A 20,991-nucleotide genomic window follows, 5' to 3' on the forward strand; every position below is an offset into this window, starting at 1 on the left:
TACATTTAAAGTATGTATCAATATTCAAAATAAACACATAAGGATTTTGGATTTTGACATTTCAACTTGCTGATAGCATCTACTTGAATGAAGTTTTAATATGTATTATAGCTCTGCCCTGTCTGATCATTGTCTGAGGCAAACTTTACTCAAGCTGTCAATCCTTACACTCACAATAACATAATGAAGGGAGCCATGAAATTTACAGTGTTGTTGAAGTCCCTTAAGATCCTTCCATCTATGAAAAGCATCTGTTAAGAAACAGATTTTTAAAATTTGAGTCAATTGGACCACTTTTGGCCCTGCCCGTCATGGCACTATGGAGTGGAGACTTAAATTCATTATTTTGACACATGACACCAAACAAAAGAGGATCATGATAGGTCACCATGAAACTTTGTGATAACAAGGATTGTTTATAGATGGACCACAGACCAGGGATGTAGGGCAATTTGATGACACCAAGAAAGATTGATAACACTGGTCATGATCACATACAAAAGGCAGTAGTAATATTGGACTTCAACAGAGTTGGTTTATTATTGAGTAGTTACATTAAAACATGTGACAAAATGATGTATAGGAAGCCTTTAGAAGTCAAGAGATTTAAAACGGCAGCTAGATACACACAGTGGGCAGGACTATATACAACACAGAGTTAAATTACTGTACACACTCAATCGCACCATCTGTCACACTCCACACATGTCTGGCAACATCTCCTCTCGCTTGACATTCCAATATACATTTTACATACTATAAATGCACTAAAGAGGGCAGAAAAAAAATCATATCCCCTTTTCTTAAACTATTACATTGCATTGCTCTCTCTCACCTACGAACAGTGACACAATTTACAATATACATTTATACACACCTATGATGGAAATACTCCAAGCTATAATTTGTCAATTTAATTGCAAGCAATTTGTTACAAGGTTGATAAATATGGCTAACAAGGCAGTAAGACATATACTACTTAGTAGTATAGGTAGTGTTGTACCTCTTTGTGAAACTTGTTAAGAACCTAGTACGATACTGTTGTGTAGCTGTAACAGTGAGAGTTTCTGGTGAAAACAAAAGCCTAACAATATAGTGATAACTGAATGATTTACTTTCTCTTAATAACAACAGCTCTACAACTTTTTAATAAGCAATGCATGAGTTGTAAATGATATTTCTTTTAACATAATCTCTGCAAACTTGTTGATAATCTGTCCTCATGCAGAATTTTTGGAGTTTCAAAAGTGTCAAAACTCCAAAGAGTTGTCATGTTTTCCCAACTAAGTAGCATATTTCTGTTATCTGAAACAGTTATCCCATTAATTACAGGACTTCAATAAGATCATATCCTAAATGGTTAGGACTAAGAGTCTCATACAAATGTTTTTTCATTTTTTTGTATAGTGTGCAAACATTTTTTTTTCAACCCTTGTCAACTGCATGATGAAAGATCCAATTGTATCAAGTTCACATGTTTAACATCAGCCTTAAAGTAATGGACTATTTCATCTGTCTGAAACACGAGGCTACAAGCATCAATTACCAGTACACACAACTTAAAATCAACTTGTTTTCTATAAAAAACAATAAGTCAATGATTAAAAGACAGCCTTTATGTATATTCTAATCAATATCAGGAGATTCACACTAAGCTCTGTATGGATCTTTTTGTCAATGAAAATAAAACTGACACTTATTTCTCAAGAGTATAAATAAACCATACAGGAGAATTTGGCAAGATGACAGAAAATTATGCATTTCTAGTGAGAAAAATATGATCATTTGACACAATTTACATATTTACAATATATACAGAGAAGAGTGGTATGTACAGGGTAGGAAATTCATTCCATTGTGTGAGGAGGCTAACATTTTCTCATTTATGCCCTATAACATATTTCATATACAGTAGATTCAAAAATAGAACACTTGTACATACTGAACATTGCATTGGTGAAAACATGGCACAGTTACTCTCTGTGAGAGATACATAGTAACACTATCGAAAAACAATACTTCACACACGCACAAACACAGTGTAATTTCAACAGTGTAGTCCCACCACATAAGATTCTAAAAACAAATAGTATCCTTGTAAGTTTTGAGCCTCTTGTTAATCTTAACTTAAAAAACACTACTAAAACCAAGTAGTATGCTATCAGGCGATAAGCGATTCATAAAAATTCAATGTCATGAATAAAGTTAATGATAATAATTTGAACCAAAACATAGATGGGACAATTTACAGATAGGCATTCCATCTTCAGTGATGCATATGTATTGTACTTTCCATTATATGGGTGAAACTACTGAGAACATGGATAAATTCTCAATAGAGTTTTTGTATCCTAAGAAAATTCAAACTTACCTTGTACTGAATTTCAAAAAATCATTATGGCGGCTTACCTGCATTTAAAAAATCAACTTGGCTTAAAAAATATGAGGTTTTTGTAAACCTTGCAGATCAGTGTAACATGAGATGATGATCAGACTGATATGCAAAGCATTAACAGAACTAGGACAACTTATCTTGGAGTGGAATTTCTGCCTTTTAAATCACTTTTAGTGATGTGAAAACAGAAGCTGCTTTCAATCATTTTGTTACTCTGTATGAATAAGGTAAAACTTTATCATTTCCTATAAAAATTTTCTTATGTTGGAATTCCTCACTCTTGCAAAATTTCCATGACTCAGTTTGGCTTTGTTAGGTCCACAGTCGGTCTGTGTAAAATTAATCCTGTAGCAGGTCAATAGTTGACTTTGTCTTATGTGTCCAAGAAAGTCCATGATCAACTGCGTTGGAACTGTGTGTCCTAGCCAGTCCACAGTTGACTTTGTTGGATCTATGTGTCCTAGTAGGTCCACAGTTGACTTTGTTGGATCTATGTGTCCTAGTAGGTCCACAGCAGACTTTGTTGGATTTATGTGTCCTAGCCTGTCCACAGTAGACTTTGTTGGATCTATGTATCCTAGCAGGTCCACTGTTGACTTTGTTGGATCTATGTGTCCTAGTAGGTCCACAGTAGACATTGTTGGATTTATGTGTCCGAGCCTGTCCACAGTAGACTTTGTTGGATCTATGTGTCCTAGTAGGTCCACAGCAGACTTTGTTGGATTTATGTGTCCGAGCCTGTCCACAGTAGACTTTGTTGGATCTATGTGTCCTAGTAGGTCCACAGCAGACTTTGTTGGATTTATGTGTCCTAGCCTGTCCACAGTAGACTTTGTTGGATCTATGTATCCTAGCAGGTCCACTGTTGACTTTGTTGGATTTATGTGTCCTAGCAGGTCCACTGTTGACTTTGTTGGATCTATGTGTCCTAGAAGGTCCACAGTTGACTTTGTTGGATCTATCTGTCCTAGTAGGTCCACTGTTGACTTTGTTGGATCTATGTGTACTAGAAGGTCCACAGTTGACTTTGTTGGATCTATGCGTCCTAGAAGGTCCACAGTTGACTTTGTTGGATCTATGTGTCCTAGTAGGTCCACAGTTGACTTTGTTGGATCTATGTGTCCTAGAAGGTCCACGGTTGACTTTGTTGGATCTATGTGTCCTAGTAGGTCCACAGTTGACTTTGTTGGATCTATGTGTCCTAGCTGGTCCACAGTAGATTTTGTTGGATCTTTGTCATAGCAGGTCCTGATCGCCTTTTTTAGAGTTGTGTGCACTGGCTGTTCCATTATCGATTTTGTTAGATTTATGTGTCTTAGCAGATTAATGATCGACTTTGTTAGATCTATGAGTCATAATAAGTAATTGGTGAAATTTGTGTCCCTGCAGGTTAACGGTAGGCTTTGTTAGAGGTGTCCTAACAGGTTTGTGGTTGGCTTTTTTAGGTGTCCTGACAGATCTGTGATCAGCTTTGCTACAGGTGTCCTACAGTGGTCAGCTTTGATAGGTGTCCTGACAGATCTGTGATCAGCTTTGCTACAAGTGTCCTTACAGGTCAATGGTAGGCCTTGTTAGGCGTCCTGACAGATCTGTGATCAGCTTTGCTACAAGTGTCCTAACAGGTCAATGGTCAGCTTTGTTAGGTGTCCTGACAGATCTGTGATTAGGTTTGCTACAAGTGTCCTTACAGGTCAATGGTAGGCCTTGTTAGGTGTCCTGACAGATCTGTGATCAGCTTTGCTACAAGTGTCCTAACAGGTCAATGGTAGGCCTTGTTAGGTATCCTGACAGATCTGTGGTCTAGATGTGTCCTTACAAGTCCATAGTTGACTTTGTTGAGGTGTCCTAATAGGTCCAGGTTTTATGTGTCCTTGCAGATCCATTTCTACTGAGGAGATGCCATATGACTATCACACATTGCCTACAGTTGATTGTTATGAATGAGTCCTAGAATACCTAGGGTTTCTTTGGCGTTGCTGTGGTTGATGATTCTGGACTGTCTGGTTTAAGAATCTGGAAGCTGATGAGATATTCAGGATAAGCCTGCAAAAATAAAATACATGCGGTTTTAAATTTATTGATATGTTATACAGCACTCAACATCCATAACACTATTGTAACTAATGCTAAAAATGTAATATAATTTAGTTATATCTCTTGCCTTGCACTGGTATAAAGTTATCTTCCTTCACATTCAGCATGGAAAAGTTATTAACAACACAAGCATGATTCCTTCCCATTATATTTGAAATAAATATGATAATATGTTCAAATCAATGTTTCCATCTGAAGGAATCACTAATAATATATAGTCTATGATACAGATTCTATCTTACCTGTTCTCCCCTGTACACCACGTACTCGGGATACATAAGGCCTCCACTGCTTGGCCGCCCAATAATAGAGTGATGGCCAGGCGGTGAGTGTGCCATCTTTATTGCACTAAACTGAAGGAAAGACTTTCCAAGTGTCACTCGACACAGCAGCAGTTGTCTACAACATAACAGATACACATGGAAACATTGTTGTAACTTCCAATCAAATTGTTTGGGTTGATATAAGCTGGTAAATATAAATCAATCTGTTGAAAACTGTTTTAAACTTTTAATTAGTAAGAAAATACAAAATTTTCATTTCAAGACTCAATATTGACATTCCCATTTGCTAACAATGGAAACATTTCATTTTCATAAATTTACAAATGCATTCCATATGTTTTGATGCAAAAGAAGTTGTGATATACCTGTGACAGATGTAACAAGACCGGTCCTTGTGAAGAGGACAACCAGTACCGCCGCCTATACCGTACACATACTGGTTACTTTTGGACGAGTTCTCAGCAAAGTAGATACCTGTAATGTACATTGAAATCTATAGCTTTAGTTTGATAACAAGTTCTAATGACAGGCCAAAACCTGGAGACTACTTTTAAAATTATATAATATCGCCATCAATCATATGCTTTTGCAGCTAAGTATGATTTCATATGCTCTGATAGCTATCTATGTATGCTTTCACATGATTTAGCAGCTATCACATTTCACTTCATTTCAGATATCAAAATATTTACCATGTAAAAACCATTCCTAAGATATGCTTAAACATTCCTAGAATTATTTTTTTGTGTGGAAAACACTGGTCTGTGCATTCAACTGATAGATTGATATGAATGTTAGCATTACATTAAAGTAGCCAATTGCAGTATACCAACATAGCCTTTCTCCCAAAATGGCTTTTTAGGATATAACTACTGACCTGCTCCAAACATGCCCCCAATATAAGCATGTCGCTCGTCAAAGCCTTTGTGTACAATGGCGTTGATGAAAGGTGAGCCATGGAACAGTAAGCGTTCATTCTCATGGCCGTGGTTTTCTTCTGAGACTTCTTTCCGTCGATGACAATATCTACCCCAAAGGCGCTTATTACTGATCTTCTGGATCTGTGATTACATCATATGAACAATACATTAATTTTTCTTATATCTGCATCATTGGTAATTTATGTTTCACATCCTGTGTACCATATTATTCTTATTAACACACCATTCTCACATCTTTGTAGAATATTTTCCTTTTATAATTTACCATGTGGTAAGTCCCTCTTTGTAATTAATTGAAAGAGCAAAATATTTGAATAAATTTTAATTGTATTTAATTGTTCAATAAACCATGGAAAGCACCTGGACCTCTAAGTGTGTAAGTACAAATGATAGTTACGTTATAATTAAAAATTCAATTCCTTTTTATACACAAGTGGCAAAATGTTTGTAAAAATTGTCTTACAATGTTTCATATACTGATGGTACTCATATACCCATGCTGTCCCTAAAGTTTCTTATACTATTAACATATATTTAGACCAACAGTCTGAAAATTCTGCTGTCAATTAAACCCACCCTCTTTGAAGAGTTTTTGGATCCCAGCTGTATTAGAATATACCTATGGTTAGAATAACAGTCTTCTGCTGCAAGGCACTATAACTATGACCTAATGGAGAAATCTCAGAATAATTACTCAGGATGAGAACTTTTACTTTCCATGATTTCTGTTTGAGAAAATAATTTAAGAATCGATTCTTCTTGCAACTTACCTTATTAATATTATAACGGTTGAAAATTCCTCCTACATTTTCTTTATGTTCTCGTATTGTACTTTGCATCTGCAAATAAATATCACTCAGGTGAGTATTATCTGACCAGGGTTCAGATTCACTGACTTAAACATGTGTTTGTAAAACAACACTTAAATCACTTCATAGGATTATAAATTACATATTTACAAGAAAAATCTGGTGAAAATTTGTAATAAAGTCTACCTTTACAGTATGCTTACCTGTTCCTCCACAGATATATATTCTGGGTCATCTGGCTGTAGGTCAACAAGGACAGTACCTTGGTGTGGAACTGCTGCCAATATGGAGGACTGACCTATGGTGAGATACAAATGTTTTAACTGGATATCTGGGTTTTTTAAAAGTAAAATCTTTATAAAAGTTTTGACCTATAGGTGACCTTATTCTTATGTACTCTCCTACCTGAAGCAGTGAATACATTTCAAGGTTCTTTATGAGGTACTACACATCAGTCGCTAGTTCTAACAAGATGTAACTCAAAGATAATTTAACCAGAAGAATCAATATGACTCTAATGTGTTTTATTCAACAACGATAAATAATCACATTTCTTCACTACACACTCCCAATTCCAGGATGATAGTCTGATTTATTACATACTCTTTAACACTTTTCTGATGGTAAGTGTATAGAATACAGCCTGAATATGTCTGTTTCACTTGTAGTAACTTGGTAATAATTAGCATGACTAACTTGTAATTAATATAATAATGACAGGAGAACATGACCATTTAGACTATAACAAATCTTTAAAATCATTCAATATATCATATAATGGTCACATTATTCACTATACAAACAAATGCATTCAGATTTAGTTGAGCCATACAACTTACCTTTATTTCCGGAGATGAGTTTCTCCACACCTTTGAGAATCTTGTGGCGATGGCCATAAGCATTGATACCAATGTCTTTAAGTTCATCATGGCCCATTTCCACAAGAATGTCCATTGTTATTTGTTCTTTCTCAAAAATATCTCGTAACTGATCGAGTCCCACTGAGGTTAAGAACGAGGACACACTAACACCCTCTATACTACGTTCTCCTTCAGCCATTGTACGTTCCATGGCCCCATCTCCCACCTGTGGTGACACTGGCAGTGAAATTCCTCCTGTAGCTCCCAGTGAGGACATACCCGTCCCATTGTCATTAGTACTGTTGAACATTGAACTGCAAAGCAAGAGACAATCTTAAGTAAATACTAATCATAACTTGACAACTAATGATCTTGCTGACTTATTTGGTATTATAAGCAGCTCCTACAGAAATTTGATAATTTTAGTGAGAACGGTACAAGAATGTATATAAAATGAGAAAAAAAAAGAGTGAAAAACAAGAGGCCCATGGGCCTTAACGGTCATCTGACATTAGATACAAGATATTTGACCCCTGTGACCTTTAAAGTGGGTCAAGGTCATTCATTTGAACAAACTTGGTAGAGCTCCATGCCAGTATGCTCTGTGCCAAGTATTAGCCCCCTAGACCTTCTAGTATTTGAGAAGAAGTTGTTTGAATGAAAAGTTTATGCACGGCGGACGACGACGGACGAAGCATGATGGCTATAGGTCATCTTGACCCTTTGGGTCAGATGACCTAAAAAAAGACTTCTATTCATACCAAACATATTGCTTTATTTTATCATTATTTATTAATTAAAAAGAACATCCCGCCCTCCTTTATCTATAATTGTTTACCTGTTATTTGACGAACTACTAGCACTACTGGTGTTGGTGGTATTAACACTGGTAACCTGTGATTTAGGGAGGGTTGGGGGTTGTGTGGTGGGGGGCATGGCATCCTGTATCAGCGCATTAACATCATCTGCCTGTAACATCAACAACAATAATTATTTAACAATTAAAGCAATAGACCAACATACACTTGCACTGCCAATCACAAAAATCCTCTGATAGGTTAATTCATAGAGTCCTGCAATTGTCAATTTCAAATTTTAATGTGAACAAAAAATCACATACTGCAGCGATAACACAAACTTGTTTCTATGACATCCAGTATTTCAGCATGGCAAGATTTAGAAAATAAAACACTTACTGTTGCAAGGTCTAATGGTGTTTGTCCTTCCTGGTTCTTCATTGTTGGGTCTGCTCCGTGTGCAAGCTAGTGTAACAAAAAGACATCAGGTTAAGGTATGATTTTGAAAATACAAATAAACTGGTGTCTTTTGTGAAACATTTGTCTTGTGTGCATATATTTGAATGTACAAATCCCAGTTTGTCTTGGGTGCGCGATTCCCTTCCTTTCTAGGGAATACAAATGCCAACATGTCTGAGTGGGTACACTGGTAAAATCGTACAGAAACAAACCAATGATTCTTTCATTGATTCCCATACTGGGGATCATTGTCAGAGGTAAAAAGTTGTAAACAAATGGAATATTTTTGATTCTATTAAAATTAATTTTACACTCTGTTGAAACTGTTGACTCACCAACAAGGCACAGAGTTGAGTTCGACCTTTCTGTGCTGCTTCATGTAAAGGGGTAAATCCCCATCGGTCTACAGCATTTACACAGGTGTTAAACTTAATCAGCAGGGCTGCTATATCAACATGCTGAAAAATGAGGACAACAAACTGTCATACATACGATCACTTTCTTCATACTAGTACTGAAACAAGATTAATATATTTCTAAGTCCTGAGAAATCATTCTTGAAAAAGTTGAAGTATTGTGTAAAGATCAATTATTTGTCTGAACTAAAAACAATGTAATTATGCATATTTCAGAAGATTGAAGCAGAGGGTAGAGGTACCACAGTTTTATAAAGTAGTACATGACTTAGGCATTCCATAAGAGGAAGCATTATGGAGGGGTATGAGGTACCAGCATTTTATCAAGAGGTACATGACTTAGGTACTTACGCCGTAAGAAGAAGCATTATGGAGGGGTATGAGACCACCTTTGTCCTGTGCGTTGACATCAGCACCATTCTCCAGTAAAAACTCAGCAACCTCAACATTATTGTAGCCAGCTGAAAACAAATCAATAATGCAATTTGCATAACATAGAATGAGTAATCTTCCTGAAATGTACCTCAACACCTATGTAAACAGAATGGCTAGGGAGAAAAGAGAGACACATGTCTGTTAAAACTGGCACTACCTACAGAAGTTATTTAGTCTAGCAAGAAACAATGCAGACATAAAAATGTTATTTAGTCTAGTAAAAGCTGTATCACAAGGTATTACTACCACAAAATAATGCAGACAATCTTTAGAATCCATCAACTACACAGACATTCACTAGAGAAGCTAGTAATATCTCTTTACCCATGTTACATATATAACAAATTCCAGATGTTTAAGTTGAATTCCTGAAAATACTGCCTGGTTTTAAGTCCATTATATCTACTCTGATGAGGAAGTATCAGAACAAGATAATGGCTCAATTCAGTGATAGACAAATTCCCTTCTATTCACTGTCACTAGGGTCACTTTTCAACCTTTAGTCATCTTTTCTCAGTATATACACGTGAAAGGAATATTAACACTCTGTGAAGGACAAAAGGAAGGTTTGAACTGAAGTGCGAGATCTTACCTGCAAGATGTAGAGGAGTTGAATTGCGTCCTTGTGTATCACGACAGTTTATGTTTTCCTGGGAAGCTAGCTTTTGCACACGAGCTAAATTCCCCTTCTTTGCTGCCTCCAGTAAGGCTGCATCACCCCGGAGCAGATCAGCCACGTCCTGATCACCATCTTTGACTAGATCAAGTGGTGTGTTGCCATCTCGATTCTTCTTATTAGCATCAGCACCATGCTGTTATGTATAACAGTAAAGTAAATGACTTCAATGATACAAAAGTTAGTCACATGACTTTTCTTCATTAATACAACAGTTAGTCACATGACTTTTCTTCAATGATACAACAGTTAGTCACATGACTTTTCTTCAATGATACAACAGTTAGTCACATGACTTTTCTTCATTGATACAACAGTTAGTCACATGACTTTTCTTTAATGATACAACAGTTAGTCACATGACTTTTCTTTAATGATACAACAGCTAGTCTACTGTTTATTGATTACATCAGACACACTTTAAAATAATACTTTCACCTACCAAAAAAAAAAACCAATGAAAAAATTAATTAGACACTAAGAAAACGGAACCACATAAAAAGTACATCTATAAGTTTGATTAACAATTCCATTGAATGAGTTCAAAAATTTATACGTTAAAATGAGCAATATCTCACCTTGAGAAGAAGTTTGCAGATCTCAAATTTGCCCTTGGCAGCTGCTTCATGAAGAGGTGTGAATTTCCACAGATCAGCAACATTGACACAAGCACCATGCTGTAAGAGAGTCAACAACATGTGCATAATATCCAAACGTGAATAATATGTGACACAATATCATCAAACTTGAGGGGTTGTTATATTATAAGGTACCTGTCTAGAATAATAATACTGAATGAGATAACAAGCAATGCTTTCGTTGCTCCGTTACATCAATTATTTTCTCGAGATGATTTTAACTTTATATGTAAATTGATATTTATACATATTTCCATCTTACAGTCCAACCCTCTGCTTCAAGATAAAGGATAACTTACTTCTTTAGTCTATAAATCACAACAGGCTTCAGAATTTTCTACACCAAATGACAAAATCTACTCAAATTTGTTTTGAACTAAGCAATTTTCTATTATAGGTTGATAGATGAATGATACTGCTGGGCTGTATTCTAGATACCTTTCAACACTCAGGATAAAATTTTGTTTGAACTCAATTCCCAGGTGTACAAATTTCCTGAAGGGAACCATTGAACTTAAATTTGTTCCAAAGAAATCTTAAATGGAATAACAGACAATCTGAAGGGAAAGATATTTCCTTATAGCAATGCTTTCCTAAAGAAAACCTCCCATAAATAAAACTGGGTGACAGTCTGTACCAGTTCCTTTTAAAAACTTTAAATATAAAAAAAAAAATTGTTAGATCTCTTAAAGACTTACATTGATAAGAAGTTCTGTGACCTCAAAATGTCCATAACTACAGGCATTGTGTAATGGTACCAGACCACTGAAAAGGAAAATTAACAAAATTGTAATTAATTACTGTTCATACTAATTAAGGACTAACAAACAAGATACAACATTTTAAATATTGATAATATTTATCTCATAAGCAACATCTTCTTTGCCAGAAATATAAAGACTGAAATTGTTAGGGCATTTTCATGTAATGTTTTCATGTAATTTCTTGATCATAAACAGAAACTGCTGTGGCAAAAACATAATCCTCTTTTGCTGGTATCTTGAATTCTATCCTTCCATTAGAAAGTTCTCAGATTTAAACTTAGCTTCAACACCACATCAAGCAAAATCACACATTGATCAAATTACTTCTTCACTATGGAACCAAATAAAGACTGACCCTTTGTCCTTGGCATGTACATCAGCACCATGCTGTAGAAAGAACTCCACTACTCCAACCCTGTTGTATCCAGCAGCAAAGTGAAGTGGTGTAGAGTGTCGACCATCAAGGTCTCGGCAGTTTACTGACTGGGGATTGGCCGAAACAAGCTTCTAATAAAAGACCAAAAGGATAGTTAAAGAGATGTTTCAAAATTTAAACATCACAGCAAATTCTTCAGTACAGTTGCTATAAATAAACAAAGTGAATAAAAACTAATAAAAAGAATCCATAATTAAGCTTCCATGTACAAATCTATCAAAAAGGACTACCCTGTGACCTTGGTGTGTGGTTAGTATGACTACCCTGTGACCTTGGAGTGTGGTTAGTATGACTACCCTGTGACCTTGGAGTGTGGTTAGTATGACTACCCTGTGACCTTGGAGTGTGGTTAGTATGACTACCCTGTGACCTTGGAGTGTGGTTAGTATGACTACCCTGTGACCTTGGAGTGTGGTTAGTATGACTACCCTGTGACCTTGGAGTGTGGTTAGTATGACTACCCTGTGACCTTGGAGTGTGGTTAGTATGACTACCCTGTGACCTTGGAGTGTGGTTAGTATGACTACCCTGTGACCTTGGAGTGTGTTTAGTATGACTACCCTGTGACCTTGGAGTGTGGTTAGTATGACTACCCTGTGACCTTGGAGTGTGGTTAGTATGACTACCCTGTGACCTTGGAGTGTGGTTAGTATGACTACCCTGTGACCTTGGAGTGTGGTTAGTATGACTACCCTGTGACCTTGGAGTGTGGTTAGTATGACTACCCTGTGACCTTGGAGTGTGGTTAGTATGACTACCCTGTGACCTTGGAGTGTGGTTAGTATGACTACCCTGTGACCTTGGAGTGTGGTTAGTATGACTACCCTGTGACCTTGGAGTGTGTTAGTGATGACTACCCTGTGACCTTGGAGTGTGGTTAGTATGACTACCCTGTGACCTTGGAGTGTGGTTAGTATGACTACCCTGTGACCTTGGAGTGTGGTTAGTATGACTACCCTGTGACCTTGGAGTGTGGTTAGTATGACTACCCTGTGACCTTGGAGTGTGGTTAGTATGACTACCCTGTGACCTTGGAGTGTGGTTTATATGACTACCCTGTGACCTTGGAATGTGGTAAGTATGACTACCTTGTGACCTTGGAGTGTGTTTAGTATGACTACTCTGTGACCTTGGAATGTGTTTAGTATGACTACCCTGTGACCTTGGAGTGTGGTTAGTATGACTACCCTGTGACCTTGGAGTGTGGTTAGTATGACTACCCTGTGACCTTGGAGTGTGGTTAGTATGACTACCCTGTGACCTTGGAGTGTGGTTGTGACCTTGGAGTGTGGTTAGTATGACTACCCTGTGACCTTGGAGTGTGGTTAGTATGACTACCTTGGAGTGTGGTTAGTATGACTACCCTGTGACCTTGGAGTGTGGTTAGTATGACTACCCTGTGACCTTGGTGTGTGGTTAGTATGACTACCCTGTGACCTTGGAGTGTGGTTAGTATGACTACCCTGTGACCTTGGAGTGTGGTTTATATGACTACCCTGTGACCTTGGAGTGTGTTTAGTATGACTACCCTGTGACCTTGGAGTGTGGTTAGTATGACTACCCTGTGACCTTGGAGTGTGGTTAGTATGACTACCCTGTGACCTTGGAGTGTGGTTAGTATGACTACCCTGTGACCTTGGAGTGTGGTTAGTATGACTACCCTGTGACCTTGGAATGTGGTTAGTATGACTACCCTGTGACCTTGGAGTGTGGTTAGTATGACTACCTTGTGACCTTGGAGTGTGTTTAGTATGACTACCCTGTGACCTTGGAGTGTGGTTAGTATGACTACCCTGTGACCTTGGAGTGTGTTTAGTATGACTACCCTGTGACCTTGGAGTGTGGTTTATATGACTACCCTGTGACCTTGGAGTGTGGTTAGTATGACTACCTTGTGACCTTGGAGTGTGTTTAGTATGACTACCCTGTGACCTTGGAGTGTGGTTAGTATGACTACCCTGTGACCTTGGAGTGTGGTTAGTATGACTACCCGACTACCCTGTGACCTTAGAGTTTGGTTAGTATGACTACCCTGTAAGTTTGTAACTGACCTTGATGACCTCGATATCCCCAGCTTTGGCAGCCTCCAGCAGTTGTATGTCCACATCTGTTCCTCCCACTGGGGGGTCTTCTGTAATCATATCATGGTATCTCGATTATAATATCTTCAACGCTGTACAATTAACATGACTCTTAACCATGTACTAAATCAAGAAATAGATTTTGCATTTCGATACCTATTATTAAATGTTTCTTCATTTCTTAGGAGTGATATTAAAGAAAGAGATGAAAATCAAAGTCTGAAATCTTAAAAAATCTTTCTGACAGAAAACATTTGGCATTACATCCTCTGTGATGTTACCAGACCCATTGGTAATAATGGCATAGAAAAATTCCTTATCGATAACAGTTAATGATGCTACTTTGGTTTGCAATTGCATCATATCAAGTCAAGAAGTGGAGTTATCTTAAACAGCAGGGTAGGATCTATAACATTACTGACCAACAAAAATGATCTAATTTCCTTTCAATTTATCATTAGGACTTACCAAACAAATTACTTTCAAGATCAAGGTAATTTCATAGCTTTCTATGTATTGGTACAATCTCATTGTACATGTATTAAGATATTTGTCTAATTCTGAACAATCAAACAGGAGTTATGAACGACACAAGTAGTTAGCCTTATATATACTTTAGTCACAGCACTTTTTCTGCAATATTACTGGAGACCATAGATGCTATGTCTAATATTACCTTTGAGCATCTTCTGAATGTTCTCTGTAGCCAGCTGGGCAGCCATGTAGCCCTGGAGAGAGACGATGGCAGGATCTACTCCATAGGACATAAGTAGGCGACATGCCTGCATGTTGCCCTGCTGAGCCACTCGATGTAAAGCTGTCTGTCCAAGACTGTCCAGGGCATTCACCTGTACATTAAAACATTATTAGACTGGTAAGTACATATCATCTATCAACAGACTTTGTGTACAGTTAATACAGATTTATTCTCTCCATTGTCCACACATCTAATGCACTTAAGTCAGAATAATCTGTTTCAGTTTCTATTCTTACATGTTCTAAACCCTCTCAATATACAGTAAAACAATACAAAATACAAAAATTGTATTAATATGCAAATGAAAGAATCATCTGATACTACAAAAAAAATTTCAGTTCGTAAAAAAAAAAACATAAAACACAATATCTGAACACATACAGAACTGATGTATTAATCAAGTGTTGTTTTAGAAAAGAAGTTTTTTGTACTGATCAATAAAAACATATTCTTTCTTTTTTCACAAAATATTTATCAAAACTTTTTTTCTCTATATTCAGCTGGACATATGGAGTGTAAATGTTGAATGGTTAATGTAATGTACTGAGGGGAATCGGTTAAATCATATCAGAGTGTGTGCTGGTCAACTTTTTCACTTCAACAAACCGAACCCTCCCTAATCCTGCCAAATATTCATGTCCCATCCATGGTTTGAAGAAGTTCCATTGTATTACAAAAATTTCCTTTATGAGGACCACTATATAATTGTGGGTTAAAACCTTGTCACCCATATATCATCAAATTCAAGTATCTGACCCACTCTAGCTTTATCTGGACTAGCCAATAAGAACACAGACACTGGTAACAGTGACACAGATAGGAAACAAATCTTTGTATATCAAATTAAAATCTTAAAGGTTTTTTTGAATTCATATATTTTTCTTTTTATGGTACAATAATTTGTGAGTGTAAAAAGCATTACCTTGGCCCCATGTTTCAGTAGGACATCCATAACATCATAATGGGCCTTGTCAGCAGCTATGTGTAGTGGGGTGACATAACTGAAAGAGGAGGGAAAGTGTTAGACAAAACCAAAACCCTGTAAATATGAAGATGTGTGGTGGAGCAGAATGTCCTCCGAAACAAAGATCAAAAGACAAATCATACACTAATGTACTTAGCAGAGTGGGAAAGTTTCTGGATTACAGTTTTGCCTTTTATTTTCAAACTTTATGAATAGACAAGGCTAAGACAAAAATATCTGTATCACTCAACATTTGTCAAGAGCAGACAGTAACAAAGACAGGGCTGTTGACACTCAATATTGGAAAATGTGACTAACCTACCACAAACCACTATTTATATGTATTTAGATGACCATGGTATACTCACTCCTTGTTTTTATCGTTGAGGTTAGCTCCCTTACGGATTAGGAGCTCCACTACCTGTTTTCTCTTAGGGAAGGGGGAGGAGGCAGCACAGTGCTACAAATAACGAAATCACACGATGAATTTTAGATCATAATGAAACGATAGTTTTCTCTCAGTCAATGCTTTTTGACTGATGATATTTCTTTGTACTTATTTCTGTTCAGGACAGATAAAGTACTGTAATTTAATGACATGCTTTAGATCAAAAGTTATATACAATTACAACACTTTGGAAAATGTCTCACCAATGCTGTGTCTCCTGAGTAAGGGTGTTTAATATTGACAACTTCCATGTATTTCTTAACTCTTGTCAGGTCTGCTTGGCGACAACCTTCCAGTAATGAGTGACCTTTGAACTCATCTGAAAAAAAAAAAAAAAATCTTTTGTGAATGTCTTATATATAAACAAACAGTTTTAATCCTTCTTTCAAATCAGCTTAATGATTCATTTCCTTCCAAGGTGAAATATAAGAAGACAGCTTTTTCTAAACTACTTCTGTGTTTAAACTCAATATCAAAGGAGTTCTGCATCTGTTTCACTGTACATTCATTATTTCCTCCATTGTGTGGTTCAATGTTACAGAGAAAGAATACTTACACTGTAGCCTCTCCTGTAGCTCCCGAGTAGGAGCTACATCTATAGCACTTTTGGAGTGACAGTTGACAAGAGTGGGGTCAGCCCCATGTGCAAGGAGGAGAGAGCACACCTCCACACGGGACTTGGATGCAGCTTCATGGAGAGGGGTGAATTGCCATAGATCCATGGCATTGACACTTGCTCCGGCCTTCAAAACAAAGTGTGAAAATTAGCACTGAAATTTTGCATAAAAATAATGTTTTTCAAAACTTTCAAAAATCAATAGTACTGGTACTTACTTTAAGTAGTGTTTCTGTCACTTCAAAATGGCCATATGAGCAGGCATTGTGGAGTGGAACAAGGCCTCTGTGAAACAAACAAAAGCACATTAGTAATGATAACCAATCTGAAATATAAATCTTTGAAAAATAACAAGAAGGTAATCTGAATGCAATGCATGTCCACAGATTCTTGTAAGTCAGAACGCTTTTTGTCCTTGAATCATTCTATTTGATAATGGAAAGCTTATGTTTAACTTGGTTAATATAAAAACATTGTAACTGGCAACACAGTAGAACAAATACCTACCCCTTGTCTTTAGCATGGACATCAGCTCCATGTTGTAGTAAAAGTGCTACAATACGAGTTCTGTTATAACCTGCTGCTAAGTGTAGGGGCGTAGACTGCAACAACAAAAACACCAGTAAAGTACAGATTGTCTACAGAAAGCATCTTAATTATAAATTAAAGATTTATCAATTTAAAATAAAAAAAGCTAAATTATTAACCTAGTTCACCATAAAGACCACAAAAGTCCTGAATATCTGAGTAAATGTATGTACAGTAGCCCTAATTCACTCAGGAAGTTAATGAAAGAACCCGTTTTAAATACGTCTTTTTGTCTCACCATGATTCAAGTAACCTTGACTCCAGTGATAACTGTTACCCTCTGTTTCAGAAGATGACTGTTTTCATCAACTTATTTTTCCAATGTCTCAAATGGGCCAGTCTTCACCGATTGGTGGTTTCCTATTATGCTAGATGCTACCATGTTTTTAAACACTTTGCCCTGATTTTGGATGATACTGATTCTCATAGTTTGCATTCACTCAACCTTTGACCTTTAACCTCCCCCCACCCCCACCCCCCCCCCCAAAAAAAAAAAAAACAAGACAAAACAAACTGCACGTTACATGGATTTTACAGCAATTTCTTCCAACTTGTGCGTCATCAAAAAACAAAACTACAGAAAGGTGGTTTGGTTTTACTGATATTTACTTTAAATATTCTTCGGTAAGGTATCTATTTCACACTTTGGTGGGCGAATGTACTTGTATATATAACCATTAGTTAACAGTATGTTGGCAAGTGAATGGGTCTCTAGCTAAATCATGTCTTCATTTTTTATAATTGTTTACAAAGACAAATATCACCACTGAAACAGGCAATGTGCACTTCATGGTATCCAAATGTGATAACAACCAGGCAATGCAATTGATTCTTTATTTTGAGTCAATTGTTTATAGAAATTAGGTCCTCTATCAGCAACAGTACAAAAAAAAAAGTGGAATTCCGTGTCATATCATGTAGAATGAAAATTGAAAAAGAGTGCTACTTATCAGGTTTTATCTTCTTTTTTCCAAATTATTTATACCAAATCTTCATTAATAAATTGATGTATGTAACCATGATACATTTAATACTTCACTACTGAAGAGCAATACATTCTAATAACCACAGGATGTACTGATAACTTACCTTGCGTCCATCACTAGCGTGGCAGTTGACATTGAGAGGGGTAAGGAGGGACATGAGCTTATCTTCATTCCCACTGCGAGCTGCCTCCAACAACTCATCCTTCTTGTACTCGCCTGTAATATAAAAAATATGCTTACAAATCATGAACAAAACAATTCCCCAATTCTCTTACAGATATATTCATTAATCCTCACCATTTTTTTTAATTTGAAGCTGTCAAACAAAATTGTATATTTTGTACCAAAGAGACAAAGAAAGGCTAACAAAGGGATGATAAGGATATAAACGGTATCATTGTTTAAGATATATACTGATTTTCTTACATACATGCTTTCCATATCTATACAGCAAAAGTTTTTTTTACTTCCAAAATGATTTCAGTATATTGACTTATTGTTGAATTCTTTACTAACGACAGTGTTCATTTCCATTCATTTATTCATGTTCAATACCAGTGTTAGAATTAGGTGATTTTTCTGGGCCACTGATCAATTAAAAACATTAAAGGAATGGACCTGTATCAAAGATAAATTCAATGACTACTCACTACTAATGATTGACACGATACCTATTGTCATTGACTACATTGTGAATCCCGTTGGCCTACAGAAGCTGGAACATTTACGACTAGTTCTTGTCTACCAGAAAATATGATCAACACACATATTGTCAGGTTCAACAAGTCAACAAGTCAACAAGCTTACATGTATGTGGGTATTATTTAGCCTTGGAAATGTATTGGCCATTTTGTGTAGATACATACAGGAAAACCTAGTTTTCTTTATGTCTGCTCCTGGAACAGCAGTCAATTCCTTGCCATTATATAGCTCTCTATATAGAAGGAACATACTCAAATTAATTGTTAGATACCTATTACAGTAAAATACTACAACCTATCTTTCTTAACTGTATTTTAGTTGATAAAACTGCATCACGTTTCTTAGAAAGACATGAATGTCCCAGGGCCCCTATCCCTTTGTGCTAAAATTCAGTTGATAATTCCATTTAAAAAATAATGATAACATTGACACTAAAATCATACAACAAAAATTTATACAGGTGTTCTCAATTTTTCTCAATCTTTGTCCTTACTGCTGTGATAAACCATTCCTATCTGACACTTCTAATCAGAGATCGTTAACCTGTCCAATCAGACATTCCTCACTTCAATGATAAACCTGTTCAATCAGACATTCCTCATTTCAATGATAAACCTGTCCAATCAGACATTCCTCATTTCAATGATAAACCTGTCCAATCAGACATTCCTCACTTCAATGATAAACCTGTCCAATCACACATTCCTCACTTCAATGATAAACCTGTCCAATCAGACATTCCTCATTTCAATGATAAACCTGTCCAATCAGACATTCCTCACTTCAATGATAAACCTGTCCAATCAGACATTCCTCACTTCAATGATAAACCTGTCCAATCACACATTCCTCACTTCAATGATAAACCTGTCCAATCAGACATTCCTCATTTCAATGATAAACCTGTCCAATCAGACATTCCTCACTTCAGTGATAAACCTGTCCAATCAGACATTCCTCATTTCAATGATAAACCTGTCCAATCAGACATTCCTCACTTCAATGATAAACCTGTCCAATCAGACATTCCTCACTTCAGTGATAAACCTGTTCAATCAGACATTCCTCACTTCAGTGATAAACCTGTCCAATCACACATTCCTCACTTCAATGATAAACCTGTCCAATCAGACATTCCTCATTTCAATGATAAACCTGTCCAATCAGACATTCCTCACTCCAATGATAAACCTGTCCAATCAGACATTCCTCACTTCAATGATAAACCTGTCCAATCAGACATTCCTCACTTCAATGATAAAACTCTCAATCAAACATTCCTCACTCCAATGATAAACCTGTCCAATCAGACATTCCTCATTTCAATGATAAACCTGTCCAATCAGACATTCCTCACTTCAATGATAAACCTGTCCAATCAGACATTCCTCACTTCAATGATAAACCTGTCCAATCAGACATTCCTCATTTCAATGATAAACCTGTCCAATCAGACATTCCTCATTTCAATGATAAACCTGTCCAATCAGACATTCCTCACTTCAATGATAAACCTGTCCAATCAGACATTCCTCACTTCAATGATAAACCTGTCCAATCACACATTCCTCACTTCAATGATAAACCTGTCCAATCAGACATTCCTCATTTCAATGATAAACCTGTTCAATCAGACATTCCTCACTTCAATGATAAACCTGTCCAATCAGACATTCCTCATTTCAATGATAAACCTGTCCAATCAGACATTCCTCACTCCAATGATAAACCTGTCCAATCAGACATTCCTCACTCCAATGATAAACCTGTCCAATCAGACATTCCTCATTTCAATGATAAACCTGTCCAATCAGACATTCCTCATTTCAATGATAAACCTGTCCA

General features: G+C 36.6%; 1 protein-coding gene across 1 annotated transcript in view; it reads right to left on the reverse strand.

The window, feature by feature from the left end:
• Nucleotides 1-510: 510 nt before the first annotated feature.
• Nucleotides 511-20,991, reverse strand: part of LOC132552612 (poly [ADP-ribose] polymerase tankyrase-1-like) — a 41,141-nt gene continuing 20,660 nt past the window's right edge. Inside the window, exons 4-27 of the mRNA XM_060216801.1 lie at nt 18,548-18,660; nt 17,378-17,472; nt 17,089-17,155; nt 16,811-16,997; nt 16,458-16,573; nt 16,175-16,266; nt 15,765-15,843; nt 14,762-14,933; nt 14,056-14,135; nt 11,924-12,075; nt 11,503-11,569; nt 10,745-10,843; nt 10,083-10,302; nt 9,407-9,516; nt 8,975-9,097; nt 8,580-8,645; nt 8,222-8,352; nt 7,363-7,697; nt 6,727-6,821; nt 6,485-6,553; nt 5,651-5,834; nt 5,139-5,247; nt 4,732-4,888; nt 511-4,438 (exon numbers count right to left, since the gene is read on the reverse strand). Of these exons, the coding sequence (XP_060072784.1) occupies nt 4,352-4,438; nt 4,732-4,888; nt 5,139-5,247; nt 5,651-5,834; nt 6,485-6,553; nt 6,727-6,821; nt 7,363-7,697; nt 8,222-8,352; nt 8,580-8,645; nt 8,975-9,097; nt 9,407-9,516; nt 10,083-10,302; nt 10,745-10,843; nt 11,503-11,569; nt 11,924-12,075; nt 14,056-14,135; nt 14,762-14,933; nt 15,765-15,843; nt 16,175-16,266; nt 16,458-16,573; nt 16,811-16,997; nt 17,089-17,155; nt 17,378-17,472; nt 18,548-18,660 (3,005 nt within the window). The 3' untranslated portion in view covers nt 511-4,351. The remainder of the gene's footprint in view (nt 4,439-4,731; nt 4,889-5,138; nt 5,248-5,650; nt 5,835-6,484; nt 6,554-6,726; nt 6,822-7,362; nt 7,698-8,221; nt 8,353-8,579; nt 8,646-8,974; nt 9,098-9,406; nt 9,517-10,082; nt 10,303-10,744; nt 10,844-11,502; nt 11,570-11,923; nt 12,076-14,055; nt 14,136-14,761; nt 14,934-15,764; nt 15,844-16,174; nt 16,267-16,457; nt 16,574-16,810; nt 16,998-17,088; nt 17,156-17,377; nt 17,473-18,547; nt 18,661-20,991) is intronic.

This window comes from Ylistrum balloti, unplaced genomic scaffold (assembly GCF_031769215.1).
Source record: "Ylistrum balloti isolate Yb309-2 unplaced genomic scaffold, AGI_CSIRO_Ybal_v1 Utg370262, whole genome shotgun sequence".
Taxonomy (NCBI): domain Eukaryota; kingdom Metazoa; phylum Mollusca; class Bivalvia; order Pectinida; family Pectinidae; genus Ylistrum; species Ylistrum balloti.